The 15,685-nt window shown below is 35.3% G+C and overlaps 1 protein-coding gene across 11 annotated transcripts in view; it reads left to right on the top strand.

The window, feature by feature from the left end:
* The window catches only part of LOC140757418 (rho guanine nucleotide exchange factor 10-like protein), a 51,002-nt gene that overhangs the window by 25,451 nt on the left and 9,866 nt on the right, over window positions 1–15,685 (top strand). For 3 of the 11 annotated variants that reach the window (XM_073093114.1, XM_073093107.1, XM_073093108.1), the window contains 2 exons: window positions 2,336–2,558; window positions 8,379–8,555. In XM_073093114.1, coding sequence (XP_072949215.1) covers window positions 2,336–2,558; window positions 8,379–8,555 — 400 coding nt within the window. Of the gene's footprint in view, window positions 1–2,335; window positions 2,559–4,393; window positions 4,505–8,378; window positions 8,556–15,685 lie in introns of those variants that run through there. The other 8 variants (XM_073093117.1, XM_073093112.1, XM_073093113.1 and 5 more) reach the window with 4 other exon arrangements.

Below are 15,685 nucleotides of genomic sequence, written 5' to 3'. Positions count from 1 at the left end.
GCCACTGATGTAATGTATTTGCAGTCGGTACTCAAACAAACAATCTATTTAATTTAATAGTTGTCGCAACCTTCGACGGTTTCTTTGTTTAGTATTTTGTCACGCTAATTGTTCTATTGTCGTTTTAATAACTGCGATCCATTTGTCATATGTCCGTCGGCTATTTGCGGTCGTCATGTTCGATTGATGCTGACGACAGGATCGTTTAACAGTGTGTCTGTTTGATCTGATTGTTTGCAATCGCTATAACCGGAACGTGACAACTCATTATTCAGTATGTGAAGGCCTACAGGATTGTTTGTTGATGTCATTATGCAATCACCTATAATAAAATGTTCATGGGAAGTTTATGGACACATAACTAAGCGAATGACTAGCATTTATCTTCCAACTTAATTGTCTTTATCTGAGAGTTAAGACAAGTGTATTTTAGTCCTCTGTCTTCGAATATGAGCATAGACGAATACGTATACGATATTGTAGTTTGTTGTGCCATCTATAAACATAACGAATCATATTTACCATGCACAGGTTTCCGAATTCGATCTCTAGCCAGGCAAATAGTAATGAATTTAGATGTCAATTATTAGGTTTGTATAATTACTATAACGACTGTTGAATCAAATGTATATTATGCATTAAAAGACACCAACCTAACGCAGAAGCTACTATATATATATTGCATTTAATTAGATTTGTATCTGTAGATATCTGTAGATAGAAATCCCACCTTGTATATTACTCTCTAACAAGAACTTTTCACGTGTAATGTTAACTTAATACCTATATGCGGATGTCATCAGTCTCCAAACCTAATAGATATTTAATAGTCAGAAAGTTGAATAACTTACCGACAGCGGTCCGTGTGTAACACGTTTCACTGTTTCATGGAACCGAGTATTTGTGATCGTATTTTCTCCTCTCAATTGAAGAGCTTCCGCGGTACTAATTGCCAGCATCCTGCCAATCGTATAGCAATTAATGTGATCTATTAATAACGGTGTCTCACATCAATTTGTTTGATCCGTCTAATGGTCGTTGCCATTTTACTTTTTTCTCGGTTGTTGCTTTTCAGCGGCGTATTGATTGATCTTCACTTAGTGTCTTTAAAGTTCTAATTGGTTAATAGGATGTCTACAGAAAATAAACGTCATTCTATAGAAAAGAATGAAAGCACAAAACTTTAGACATAGCTCTTCTGTCTTAAAAATATATAGCTCTAATCCAAGTCTCGCTCAATTGTATATTCCAATTTCCAATATAGACGATAAAAAATATTCAATCAAGAGTCCACAAAAATATCTTAAAATTATAGTTCGCGTAATACTTCGCCTTTTAAATGTCAACTTACACACTAAACTCTCATGTTCATATTTTATTTATATAAAAAATATAGTTGTAATGATTTGACGTCTAAATACATAGAGCGTATCAGACGCGTGCCATGTCAGACAAAAAGGGTTCCCTATAAAATATGTATTGACGTATTTTATCTACTGTGAACACAGTCGTGCTGTATATAAACAAGATCTAAATTGGATCATATTTAAAACATGCATATTAAATACTATGCATGTCCACATTTCAAGAGACGTACACATATCCAATGTTAATAATTAACTCAATAGCGTAACTGTATCGGGTATCAAGTAATTGAATAACCTATTACCAATTTGAACAGGCGCTATTACGTGGCTTTCACTGTTAGGTATTCGGGCACGGTCAAATATCGTACATAATCGATTTTCCGCTCGGTTTTCCGTAATCACGGCCAACAGAAACAATCGCTTGGAGGTTTAATAAAAAAGAAAGTTATTAAGTGGGTTTTAATTGAGTCATTCGATAATGGACTACATTTATTTACTATTTCTTGTATGATTGTTAATGATCTAGAAAAATATATTTTGCAATGCAATACTACCATAATACAATAATACTAAAATATTTTTTGTTATTATTTAACTTATTTAACGTTTTATTGGGTTAAAATATTCACGCAGTCTAGACAACTCTTACGAGTAAGTTTTCCTTTGCAACCAATGCCTCGAATCGTTTGATATTAACTAAAATTTTGTTACAGTTCGCGTATCTCTTTGCGGTTTGATTGCGTTTTGATTGTTTTTTTTTTCTTTCTGACAATGGTCCAAAAGCTGTTGTATTATGAAATTACATAAATACTTCTAGGAAAGCAATCGCGTTCAATCAATCCAACATAGAAAATAATACTGTCCCCGCTCAGAAGTAAGAAACAAAGTGTAAATGCGGCGGGCTTTAGTGTGTTTATATCCTGTACGTTGTACTCTACCTAGTAATTTATAGCTCAACCTTGTTCCAGGAGCAGTGGCCAGTTGCGTAACACGCTAAGCCGTGCGCGCGAGCTATGCGAGCGGTGGCGGAGCGGCGGCAACGCGCCCTCGCCGCCGGCGCCGCCGCCCGACGACGAGGGCGGCGGGCGGCTCGCGCGGTGGTTCAGCGTGCGCCGCGGCTCCACGCACCAGTACGACATGCACGCGCACGAGACGGACAAGATGCCGAAGCTACCTGAGGTAATTAGAAATGTAAGGATTGTGAAATATGTTCAGGGTCTTAGGTAACGTTATTAAGAGTCAATCGTAGGTATTTAGTACGGCTTTAGGGTCGGATGCGTTGTTAACTCTGAGGGCCTCAATGCTTTCGGTGGTTGATTATAGATATAAGTGGAAGGTACTGGCCACTGTGCATCAACTACATTGAATGCTGCATGCTACACCGTTTGCTATTACTGCTTCATAAAATTACACATGTCCAGTAGTAAAATAGGCTTTCATCGAGAATAAAGGGAGGTATTCCTACTCTTATCTTCCTCCGCAGATTAACGTTTGCAATACGAAGTTGGTCACAGGTGTCCATGGGCAGTAGTGACCGCTTACCATCAGACGAATTGTTACTTCCACCTTAATTAAAAATAAAGTAATAAATACCGGCATTTCAAACAATCGACGTGCTGTACCTGTATTACATAAATAATCCGGTACCGTATAACTTGATTTGTGAAGCTTGAATACGTAAGCCCATTTGAACGATTGTTTCCGAAACATGCCGGATACACAACGCACGAGCTTACGTTAAAAAAATCTCAGATTAATCATTATTCTGAAGGCTTCTTATTGATCGAAGTCTGGCGACAACGCCTTCGCAAAAATTATATATGGAGCCGTCGGTTCATTTGGGTATTCACCTCACTTTTTTACCTTCCTACTTTAAATATGTATGTATGTAGATATACCATTCGTTTGGTTTGAATTGACAAATAAATATAAGTTTGCCTGTTTCCAAAATGCACGAAAAATTCGTAAATAGTTTAATTTAAAGGTAAGGCATACAAAAGTCTAATGAATCAATTAAACGAAAGTTTTGTTTTAATAAGAAAGTAGCAAGTGCATACCTAATGGTATGTTCCTGCTGTCATCCGTGGATATCTGTAATCAATCCCAGATAGGATTAAAGTTCCCAAAATCAACTACATGTGCGTTGCTACTCCTAAGGATTTAATTTGGACGCCTCGGATATGTATGTCTCCCATACACCATTCAAAGTGCGTCCATTATCAAAGGATTCTTCCACATTTTAATTAGAATTTAAATTTATTGTATCTCCATTTTAACTAGATTTGTCCATTACCAGGCAAACAATTAAGTGGGTAATTTCTAGGCCCTAAGGGGAATTCTTATAATGATGTAACAAGAATAATAACATAAAGGTGTAAATGAAGTCACCGTTATTCACAATATTTTTTACCTTGAGTTATAGGAAAAATAACAAGTGAAGCATGAAATTATAGTACTGATGGGTGAAACCAAATACTTATTACGAATTAGGGTGCATAAAAGAGTTTTAATACAGCTTTTTATCATTTTTAAACGGATAATTAATTACTTTACATATGGAGACAATTAACAATTATTATTGTACTAATATGGTTATATTATAATACTTTTGTGGAGTTACCAAAATTATGTTATTAAATATCTAATAAATAAATAACACATTTCGTAGTTCTATGTTCAATACAGAAATTCAGTGTTCATATGGATACAATTATAAATAAGAAAAGGTGACATAGTAATATATATTTAAGTACCTACAAAATATATACAATTGGTGTTGAAGAACGAAGGCGTTGTCTCCCATGCCCGTTGGTCATTGACTTCTATTCTAACGATGACAATTTCTGGAATTAAGAGACGTCATTCATTGGCCCGCTCGCCGTCTATAATTCCACATGTTGCTTAAGGAACTGTACAATTAAATATATAGTATGTATGAATCACATACACATTGAAGATGAATCACGATCGTTCGAGTGTTTGACCATTCAACAAGAGACGTCAGTTACGACTCGACTCGCCGCTAACTCTACCTCGTACACACGAGTTTACTAAATAAATAGTCTATTTAAACATGTGATATAATGATGTGCGATCGCTGTCCAGTGCGCTACCATAGTGGAATGATGTTTACGATTGTAATTTTTTACATCAGTATATTTCTAGTGATACACCGCGTGTAACGTGTTGTTCGTAAATGTCAAAAGATTTTGTGTAGAATTTGTTAAGTTGGCGTATTTCTGTTGTGATAAATGTATAAGTAACATAATAAAACATGTTCTGTGTAAAACTCTTGGCTGACAGAGATCAGTATTCGATGGCGACGTTTGGCGTAAGTCACGTGACCCCAGCGGACGCCACTTTTGACGTTTACGTGCGTACATTAGTAATGGTGACGGTGTCCAGATGGTCCGGTTTCCTGTCGTCAGCGCCCCGCAAAGGTATCGATCAGATGACGTGATCGGCCGGCGATGTGAGTGTATGTATATTATGCGTTAGACGGACGCGCGATTCAACTCACGCCAGTGAAATTTTATCATACACGCTCGAGTTTCTATGCGGATCGCAAATGCGCTAGTGAAATCACATCATCTGGATGCTGTCAGTGAATGTGTTGAGTTGTATATACGAAACTGCACGCACATTTCCCGCCTTCGCGAAATAACAACGTCATACATACATATCTACAGCAAATACTACTTCTACTACTTCTCGTTTATTTGTATCACGTATTGTAATCTCATAACATCCACATTTTAATATAGTTGGTGCTAGTGCCTACATGTAGAGCTTGTTAATGAATAAACATAAATAGCACCAGCGGTGCGAATGCTGTTACGTGTGTATCGCCCGTGAAATATTTGTACATATTGATGCGCAAAACATAGAATACCGACTTTTTCTCCACAGTACCGGTTTTATACGTAATTATTTTAAAATGTAATTATTCCGCTTAGCAAGTACGTACTCAACTATAACCTGTTCATTATCTCGCTGCTACTGCTTAGGCAAATTAATGTTAAAGTGGTTGATATTAATTATGTGGGAGCAATCATTGTATTAGCATTCTATGTTCGCATTTTAATTCGTTTAATATTACCTTTGGTATATCTAGTTTATAAATGATCTTTCTCAGATTACGTGTAATGTTAAACTGCGCCAAGGAACGTATAATTGTACCCGTTACGAACAACTGTTGACAGGGACCTGTTTCGCTAGGTTAGGTCAGGTAGGCTGTTTGTTTTCCTGTTAAAGATATCTAAAATACAATTTACATTTATGTACATTGTACAGTAAAGCTCAGCGTTACTTCACTCGAGTACCTACAATTGTCAGTGTTTGTGAGTTTTGTAAGACCTCCCATTATGCATGTAAGTATGTATAAATTTAAATATCATTAAAATGTAATAAACATTATATAAAATAATATAGCATTGGTAGTTTTACAAAGATACGGACAGTCATTATTAAATACATTTTTTACAATTTAATTCAAGCTAAAATATTCATTGACTATTTATATTACGGTAAATATTTAATATTTTACATTACGTTATAAAAACGGTATCTTTAACGCGTTATATCAAACTAAGATCTACTAAGATCGAAGCTAAGAGACTAGGAGGTTTAATGAAAAATGCTACAATATATGTACTTTTCATATAAAAAATATAGTTTAGCTATCAGAGCTAAGCTAAACTAAGCAATGAAAATGACGCGATCCTACTGGTAGATTCAAAACACATGGCCGAGATAATAGCTACCTCACAAATCTCTGTTGGATGATCACTCTAACCCTATTCGGGGTTGATTACGGGTGCCCATGGGCGGTAGTGACCACTCGCCATCACGTGATCACTGTCGCCCATACGTAGTCGTTTTCTACTTCGGTCTCGCTTCAATACGCTTCAACTAACTGACCTACAGCAAATCCCAGCAGTTTTTACTCGGTCAGTACCGAATCCACTTGTTGCTTAACTGGAGAGTTAAGGTCGCTAGGCGCCTCAAAATGCGCTTCCGATTTCACGCGATACAAGATAAGCTGTCGTTTTCGATTCATCTGTTGCATCGCCAACGATCAAAATAACTATTTACCTAGCGAATTATTAGCATGATTAGAGAATTCATTTGTGTAAACATTCTTTATGCATAAAATTTAAATTTAATCCATATTTAAATTGGATTCTACAGAAATTCTTATTTAGCTAAAACTTAAATTTCGTCTACGAGAATCACGGAAGATGTAAGATATACGGAAGATATTTGAGATATTAAATATTACTCTTTACTGAAAATGTGAAAATCGTTATATGTTAGAGAAAATAAGCAATAAACAAACTTTAAAAAATAGGAATTATTTTTAAATAATAGGTATAAACATAAATTTCATTTATTTATATGCATAATTTCATTATAATTAAATTTTTATTTATATCTCCTCTCGCTTGCCAGTAAGGAAAGCGTCTAATGTAGCCACTTCGTCTCGCATCGGTTCCTCCTTTATAGAACCTGATACTAGACTGGTATTAGGAAACAAAAACGACTAAAACCTCTAGACGCCTTTTTAACTCTTTTTTCAACGCCTTGCAATTTTTTATCTGAAATTTTATCGCAATTTTTTTCTTTTCAAAAAGATTGAGATTTCAATTCGATAGTTACGTAAACGGATGATGAGGTAGATGAAGTTTTAGTGAAAATACGTTGTTTATGTAACCGAAATAGGAATACAATGTAAATAAATATAAACTCTGTTTATTAATTTGATTTCATTTGCATTTAAACTAGTTCTATTTTTTGTCTATCTGAAGCAGATGGTACATAATTTAATATCATACAATGGATTATAGAATCAACCGCCTACGATACTGACTCACTGCTTTTTGTCCTTAGTTTAATAATAATTTAATTTAAATATAGAGCTTCCATCGGAGAAGCCATTTTTAATCTATTTCGCACTATCTTATTTAAGACACATACCAACAGTGGGAGCATCATTCATGTTTCTGAGGCAACGCAATTTAAAAATCCCTCATTAGTAAACGTGACCTTCCAACGAGTTTCGTATAATTGTGCTCCGACGTGCAAAAATGCTTCTCGGTTCTAAAAAAACAAAACTATATGAAATAATTTCACAAGTGTAACACAATCACATGTCGTTTTATGAAATAAAATGTTCTAGTTACTTTTTTAAATGTCGAGCTGTGTCAGCATTTCTTTAGGATTGTGCTACTTTCTGGTGATGTTCTACAATTTCACGGTCTAACTTCCGTACTGTAGGTATCTTATTTAGGTTATGTAGCTTCAATGACGACCAAACAATGGTTGGAAAACAGTACATGACATGCATAGACGTTTTAAAAGGCAAATGGAAATATGTTCTCATATTCTAACTTTAAACGATAAGTCGTATTATTAGAAAGTGTGGTTTCCTAAAAACATCCTTATACGTGAATTATAACATTAATTCTTTATTAGATTCCATTTAATTTTTCCATTTTTGTATATCGACGATTCATGTGTTCCTTTTTATCAAACTTTCCCCTAAAGCGCTCCGTGTGCGTATTGCGATGCCCTAAGGTATTAAAAAATCAGCAAAATGCCCCTTTGCCGGCTATAAAGTGTTCGTTCACTGTCAAGAATTTTATGTTCGTAAGAATTTAAAATTTGCATTCAAAAGCTCATGAAACATTGCGGTAATATGTTTTATGGTCGTGGTTCCTCCTTTCCTCCATTGCGAAGTTCGTGGGTACTTATTTAAGCATTTACTTACCGATACTATATTAGTAAACTTACTAATATGACATTTAATACTTGCAGATTTATATATGATTAAAATTGACACAAATAAACCGTGCGAAATCCTGATACAAATAAAACCATAATACGAGCTAATTTAAGCCAGCATTTTCCTGGTGACGGTGTAATCGCATTACAATGTCACTTTCATTATTGCACCTAAGTCACTTATACAAAAGTAGGCAGAGATTCAAAACGTGTGTTTCTCTATTACAGTTGGAGGAGGACATGTTCTCCTGCGGCGGCGAGGTCCGCGGCGGGCGCGTGCCTCCCCCATCCCTGGGCGCGCCGCCGGACTCGCTGGCTCCGGTGCAACTCCGACGGAGGCACGTGGTCGCTGCCATCATACACAGCGAGAACTCTTATGTGGCGACGCTGCAAAGACTTGTTAATGTAAGTGAAGTTAACTTTTTTCTTGATTCAATATCTGGTTAGATACAACTTTTAGATATAGCGATTCAGTAGCGCGTTTCGTACATGAGACTGTTTCGAGCGTTATAGAAAATAACTCGAATATCACGTTCTTTTAGACATTTATTATGAAGTGTTTCAAGTTATGCAAAGGCAGCGACGCATCTGTGATCAATCATTAATATGACTTCTATCTGCTTCCATTACGAATTAACTGTAGTCGATGAAATAAGCATTTGAAAGCAAAGTTAGAACCATATTACGCCATAATTTACATTTTTTTATGAAATTACTATGCTTTTTAAATACACGTACGTGTACAAATTACAATTAATATACACGTACGTACGCATAACAATTGGCTACATTTCAATATGCGCATGCGCATTCATAATTTAACAAAAAAAACTATCTAAAATTACGTTAAATTATCCAAGGTAATCCAATCAGAGAAGTGATCATAATTTGATAATTTTAAACGTTTCAATTAACTTCAATAGCCATAAACATCTGAAGGGCAATCGTACACTTTAAGTTTTAACATTACGATCACTGGGTCTTTTTAAGATATAATTAAGCAATTGAACAAATTTAAATGGTTCGTGAGAAAGCGCTATAGCTATTTGTGAACGTGCCTATGTTAATTTTATATGCAAATTGAAATGAATTCGTTCACAGCTCGCGTTTATGTTTAATATCATATCACGCATGATTTATTTAAACTTCTCTCTCTACACCCGGTTCTTCCGATGTTACGTTGTGTGAAGTAATGGATTTAATACGCATTCTATTATATAATGACTTTTGTAATTAATAAGTAAAACGCAGGCTCATTTTAACGACAAATTGAAGGCTTGATCCTACTTTGTTTTGTAAGGTTTTAATTGAAAAGATCATTTTATTTCATACAATTAGACAGACTAACCACTAATGATACTCGTATACAAAACTTTCTATCATACATTTTTTTTGTGTGTATTTAGTCTGTAATGCAAATAATTTATTTTAATAATGAATCAATTTGCATATTTAAAGTTTTTAACGTTTCTAGCGATTTATTAGTACAAACGGTAAATAAATAAAAAAGTTACATTTACTCACCGTTACTTACTTACTGAAAGTTAAGTAGAAATAGTAGAATAGGTCGAGTGTGGTCATTACAGCAAATGGCATATTTCCTATTTAATGCATTTTCAATGAACGCATAGTTACATTGCGACGTTACTACGTACGCCTCCGGATGTGTTTAAATGTTTGACGACACGCTACAAACTTAGTACTAATAGCCTCGTATAGTAGGGTTGTGTGAGCTCTGACTGTCCATCCAGAGTGGAAATACGAAGTCTTATTGGTTTATAATTGTCTCGGCCAGAAAGGCGAGCCAAATGTATGTATGTAGGACCTTTGAAAAAGATTGTCAATCTTTCGAAAAAGATGTTCAACACATCCCTTTATAAATACTGAGTTAATTGATATTAAGGAAATAAAGAATAAAAAAACCAGAATAAATTCTATATAAATGGACACTTGCTAATTTAATAATATCTTATTGTAATATAAGATCAAATCTATAAAAAACATACGTGTTACGCAAATATACTTTTTGTTTATTGACAAGTTCCTATTGTTATAACATGATTGATTAATAGGTCAATACAAAGGGGTAGTAAATTACCATTACTGGATAGTCTGCGAATGATTAATGTATTTTCGCAATTAATATTTGTTTTATTTATTATTTTTATAGGCCATACAAGGACACTTAGATTCTCCTTTATAACAATTTTATTATACTAACCCTAGATCACAATTTATATATAGGTACCTAGTTAATAGTATTTTACGCAACGCTATATAAACAGTATTGGTACAAAGTTTATTTAATATATTTTTTGCTTACTATATAATTAATAAATAAATGCCACGTATTAAATAGAAACATTTTATATCTTTAAATTACATAGAAAATCAGTTATGTGACGCCTATGAATATTAATATCGCACAAAGTTACGAGTAATTTATTTTGCATGCATGTTCCTTGATAGCGTTTCGTAATTCCCAAACAGTACGAACACATCATCAACGACCTTTGTGTGTTTTATGACCACATATAGACCACACGCCGTGTTATAGTGCAATAAGTTATTGTGAAAGCAAGTCGTGCATTTTTAGACACACTTCTCCATAGCTCAAGTTTATCGAAGACGGTGCTCGGTTACACTTTTCGTTTTAAGATTTGCAAAACGCAACATTCAAGTTTTAGTTACCGACCACTGATCTAGGTGATTAAGAGTCAGTTAGTAGAATTCACATTTTAATTATGTTTTAGGTATTAACTGGTGAGCGTCTTGTATCTAACTCGTTTATTACTATCACAGTTGTTTACAAATGTATCTTAGGTATACAGCATAGCAGGGCCGTTAGCTGCAGAGTTTTCCTAAAAGATATTGATAATAATTATGTTGTAGTTTTTTTACTTTAAGCCTGGAAATCATAACAGTCGTTTTAATTTGCAATACTCACATATATGTTTGTATCAATACCCTGTATTGATACAAACCGATGTCCCAACAGTACCAATAAATTCCGAAGGTTTTGTACACACGTGAGCTAAAATTAATTAAATCGTGTATACAGAATGTGCATACAGTGTACCGTTTATCTCGGGCAAATATCCAGTAATTACAAGGCCGATTCAAATATTTGCTTTGCGCAACTCGTGTTAACTGAAATTGCTTTGCTGTCAATGTATCGACTCTATATATTAAAAAGTGATCACTATCATTAATCTACAGTGAGACCTAATCTAGCTCTATGATTAATTCGTTTGGTTCAGCAAAGTTAAGTGTATACTGGTGTATGACCATTCAAGCTCATTTGTGTTCTTAATTTAGGGTAACATACTTAACATTATCGTCGGTCTTTATTTCGTAACCGTAACATTTCATAAGTAAATACGAGTAAAGTTTAAGGAAACCAACCTGTTATAAAGTATTATGCGGTCGATACCATTTCTAGTAATCCCCACGACACTCGTCATAACCGATATCTATTGAACTGCGAATACTTATGTAAATTCACATACTATAATCCCGATTGCGCAATACGCCAAACAAATTAATGCAAACGGTTCAATCTCTACCTGGCTTACGGAGGTGTGACGCTCGTGAAAGGACGTTTAATTTAATCGAAGTGACGGCTAACACACCTAAACGATACGTCGCATCGTGGCACGCTCCTACGATACGATGTGTAATATTGTGATCTGACGTCGTCGAACGTCGAATTCTACGACTTGCATCGTAAACATCACGACGTAAAGTTGGTGATGTCATCCTGGTTTATTTTTTCTGAAGTGATTTCCATTTTTCATGATCGAAGGAAAAAGATGGACTAAGTATATTCGTGAGTAATGAAAAACCTTGGAAAAAATAATTCTAGTTTAGGTCACCAATTTTCACGACGTCGTGATTTTTACGACGAACGTCGTGGATAATCCCGACGCGACATCATAACGTTACACAAAGACGCAAAGTACCTCGATACGACACCGTGTCGTGTGCATGTCGTGTCGTGTGTGTCTATTAGTCGGTACGGAGGTGTGACAGTCATGAAAGGACACTTAATTAAATCGTAGTGACATTTGCAAAACCGACGCACATAGTGTTGACTTGTGTTTTATTAATGAGATTAGTCGTTGAACGGGTGGTTTGTGGCCTATTGCCTATTGCGAACCGACTACTGAATCTCTTATGTAAGACGGGTAATAGGCGCTTTATGAGGTGAAAGGTGTGCCTCCGACTGTTTGAAACGGTTTATGCAAATTAAGTGCTCTTTTACGATTGATATTACGTTCGTACTGGGATCTGTTTTAGTTATTGCCTGTCATAATATTGGTGATCGTGCAATTTGGGCTTGTTTAATGTGTACTGTTCAATTTTATTGTTCGAGTGTATTACACCCGACGATAAACGGTTTTTGTCGCTCCATGAAACCGATTACTAATGCGGTGCTACTTCTTAGGGCCAAGATGATCAGGACTGGACATCGGTCGACAAAAGAGAAATATTGTTGTGAAAACTGCAATGTACGCAAGCTGTCTTTAAATTTTGTCTTCTCTTGAATTAAATTTAAAAATATATTCTGATGTATGTTTATTCTTGAATCTCTCTGTTAATTACATTTGGTCTACATATATTGCAATGACTGTGCATGACACTACATACAAAACGACCGAGTGAATATGACAGTGTAGAACGACTTATACAGTCCTCTCCAAACAAAAATTAAAACATAAACGTGTAAAACATGTTTGAAAACCTACTTTCGCATACCATTTCCATAACCATTGTAAATATTAAAATGTTCGCCGTGGAAAACAACAACTAGCCGTCAAGAGATCCTTAGGCAAATGTAAATAAAAAGACGAACTCGTTTAACCCACTTCGATATTGTTCGGCCATTGTTTACGTGTTATAGTTTTGCATATTAGGAAGTAGGGCGGTGTCTGTTAGGGTTGTCACCTGGACTATTATATAAAACAATATTTTAATTACGTAAGCATGATCTTTACATTTTATTGAACATGTTTTTATGCTTGTAGTATCCTTAATAGATATGGCATATTACTATGTTGATGTTAATTCACAGTTTAAGCGAAAGTAAGATAAGGAAGTAAATCTCTTTCCTTTCCCTACTCTTACGTAAAGATTGAATTTATCTACTACTACTAAATATTGCAAAAAAAAAAAGATATAATTGAAATAACCACTATCCAGTTCCCGATCCGGTCCCCATGTCATCAAAAATAAGCGAATTTTATTCGCTTATTTTTGTAAGTACCTACCCCAACTTCCTATGATGCCTACGTAAAGCTTCTATCACCCAATATGAATAGTATCTATAATTTTATTTTTTTTCGGTGCGGCATTATGCTACTTATTTTCGCAGTTGGGTTTTCATTTTTTAATACATGACTTGCTTAACTATTTAAAACTTTAAAGCATACCATTTTACGTAACCCGCTTTAACTCCATAACATCCGAACAGGTGCAACTTCCATGCTCATACGCGTACACCGCTTTCATTCAATTTATTTAAGGACTTTATTGTACGCTTGGGTCAATGACCCGACTGAAATCCGACCGGTCGTATGTGCTCGTTTATCCGCTAATTGCAATAATAAATATTAATGAATTAATAAAATTTATTTTAAGAAAGTAAGCACTAATGACTTCAATAAAGATGAAATACGACGTTTGTTCCTAGTATTATTAAACTGAATATCTACATACTATTGTGTATGTAATTTATCATCTAGCAAAGCAATAGCGTTAGGGATGAAATAATACGTCATAAGTTATTTATTGTCTCAAAACTACACAAAAAATATTATCTTTATAATCATGAAGGTAGAACCGATATTATTTGACCAGGGAATCATCGTAACACATATTTCAAACATAAAACCTTGTCTTTGGAAAGGTTTAAATGTACTCGTACCTAGCCGGCTGATTTACGATAGTATAGTTCGCGCCAAACTGCTAGTCCGCTCTGAAGTTGTTGCGAGCAGGCGTAGTCGTACAATTTGCTATCTCGACGCGCCTCATTTCTATATTCGGAGCGGACTAGCAGTTCCGCGCGGACTATACCAATTTCGAAGTGGCAACGCACATGTAACCTGCTTCAGGAAGAACGTTTGTTCCATATAGAGTTAGTTACAAATGTCCATGTGTGCCGAGTTGCCATTTCACATGGACTGCATGTGTGTTTGTAAAAATGTGCCAACCCTATATCTAATATGAATTCGCAAGTTGACTGGAGGCCGACGTTTTATTAAATAGCGCATGTTTTGTGTCCTTACACGGCGTTTGCAACGCATTGTCTCTAATGTTGGCCAGCCGGTTGGCCTCATAGCCGAATTGACTGTGACCGTCACACTTTTAATAGTTTCAACTAATCGCTTCCTGTTTCCTATAAATTTTGTTTTGTAACACACTTTTGTCGGATATAATAAAAGATGCATTTAGAGAGATTATTTAGAGTTATTGTGTTATTTGAAGGATGTTAATTGTTCATCCTACCAGGGTAGAAGAAGCAATAATCTTTATAAATGTGGTACAGCTATTTATAATGCGACGGCTGGGGTAGGTACCAGTTTTACACATGTGAGTCAAATAGTAGCGATAAAAACCACTGTTTCCTGGTTTGAACCTGGTGAGGCAGAGGTGTTCGTGTGTGCATTAATGTAAAGCGGCCAAGTTAGTTCCAAGCAACGTATCTATGATCGATCTCATGAAGAACTTCTGTCATATTTGGAATGGCCTACAGATAGACAAATCATAGTTACAAGCTACTTAAGTAGGTAGTAGGTACCTACTTCTACGACATAAAATAAGTATCCTTACTAATATTATAAATCCGAAAGTAACTCTGTCTGTCTGTCTGTCTGTCTGGTTGTCTCTTCTTCACGCCCAAACCACTGAACCGATTTTAATGAAATTTTGTACAAAGATAGTCTGAGACCCGAGAATGGACATAGGATAGTTTTTATCCTGGAAATCCCACGGGAACGAGGGATGGCGATCTAAGATCGATTAATTGGAGAAACGATCTTTTGGACCCAAAACATCGATTATTTTAATCGATATTAGTAGGGATTGAATCGTAACCTATGCATTATTTGATCAAGTGATGATCTTTAGTAAAGTAGAAGGTACGAATTTTCAGTTTTATGTATGTTAGTATGTTATATTATTTTCTTTTAAACGCGGGCGAAGCCGCGGGCAAACACTAGTGTTAAAATAAATCTTCAAATTAGCAATAAAAACGTTACGTTAATTTTCAAATACGAATTCCATACACATGTGTTTATGTATTGGCGGTTAATACGAGCGCGCGGTACTATTTCAATCGATGACGCGTCGTCTGAGAGTTTCATAAGTTTTTATCGTGCATCTTAACGACAAAGTTCGAGGTGAAGTTGGATTGCGTGTGTCTGAAACCCGCGTGTAATGCTAATTTATTCACTGTTTGATACAGTTTAAAGTTTAGCTTACGATCTACCTTTATATTTAATACTTTAAATATAAAGGTAGATCGAAAGCTAAAC

This window comes from Epargyreus clarus, unplaced genomic scaffold (genome assembly GCF_041222505.1).
Source record: "Epargyreus clarus isolate Ecla_fem2 unplaced genomic scaffold, WU_Ecla_fem_2.2 ptg000004l, whole genome shotgun sequence".
In the NCBI taxonomy this organism is placed as follows: Eukaryota; Metazoa; Arthropoda; class Insecta; order Lepidoptera; family Hesperiidae; genus Epargyreus; species Epargyreus clarus.
This window is presented reverse-complemented; position numbering and strand designations above follow the sequence as displayed.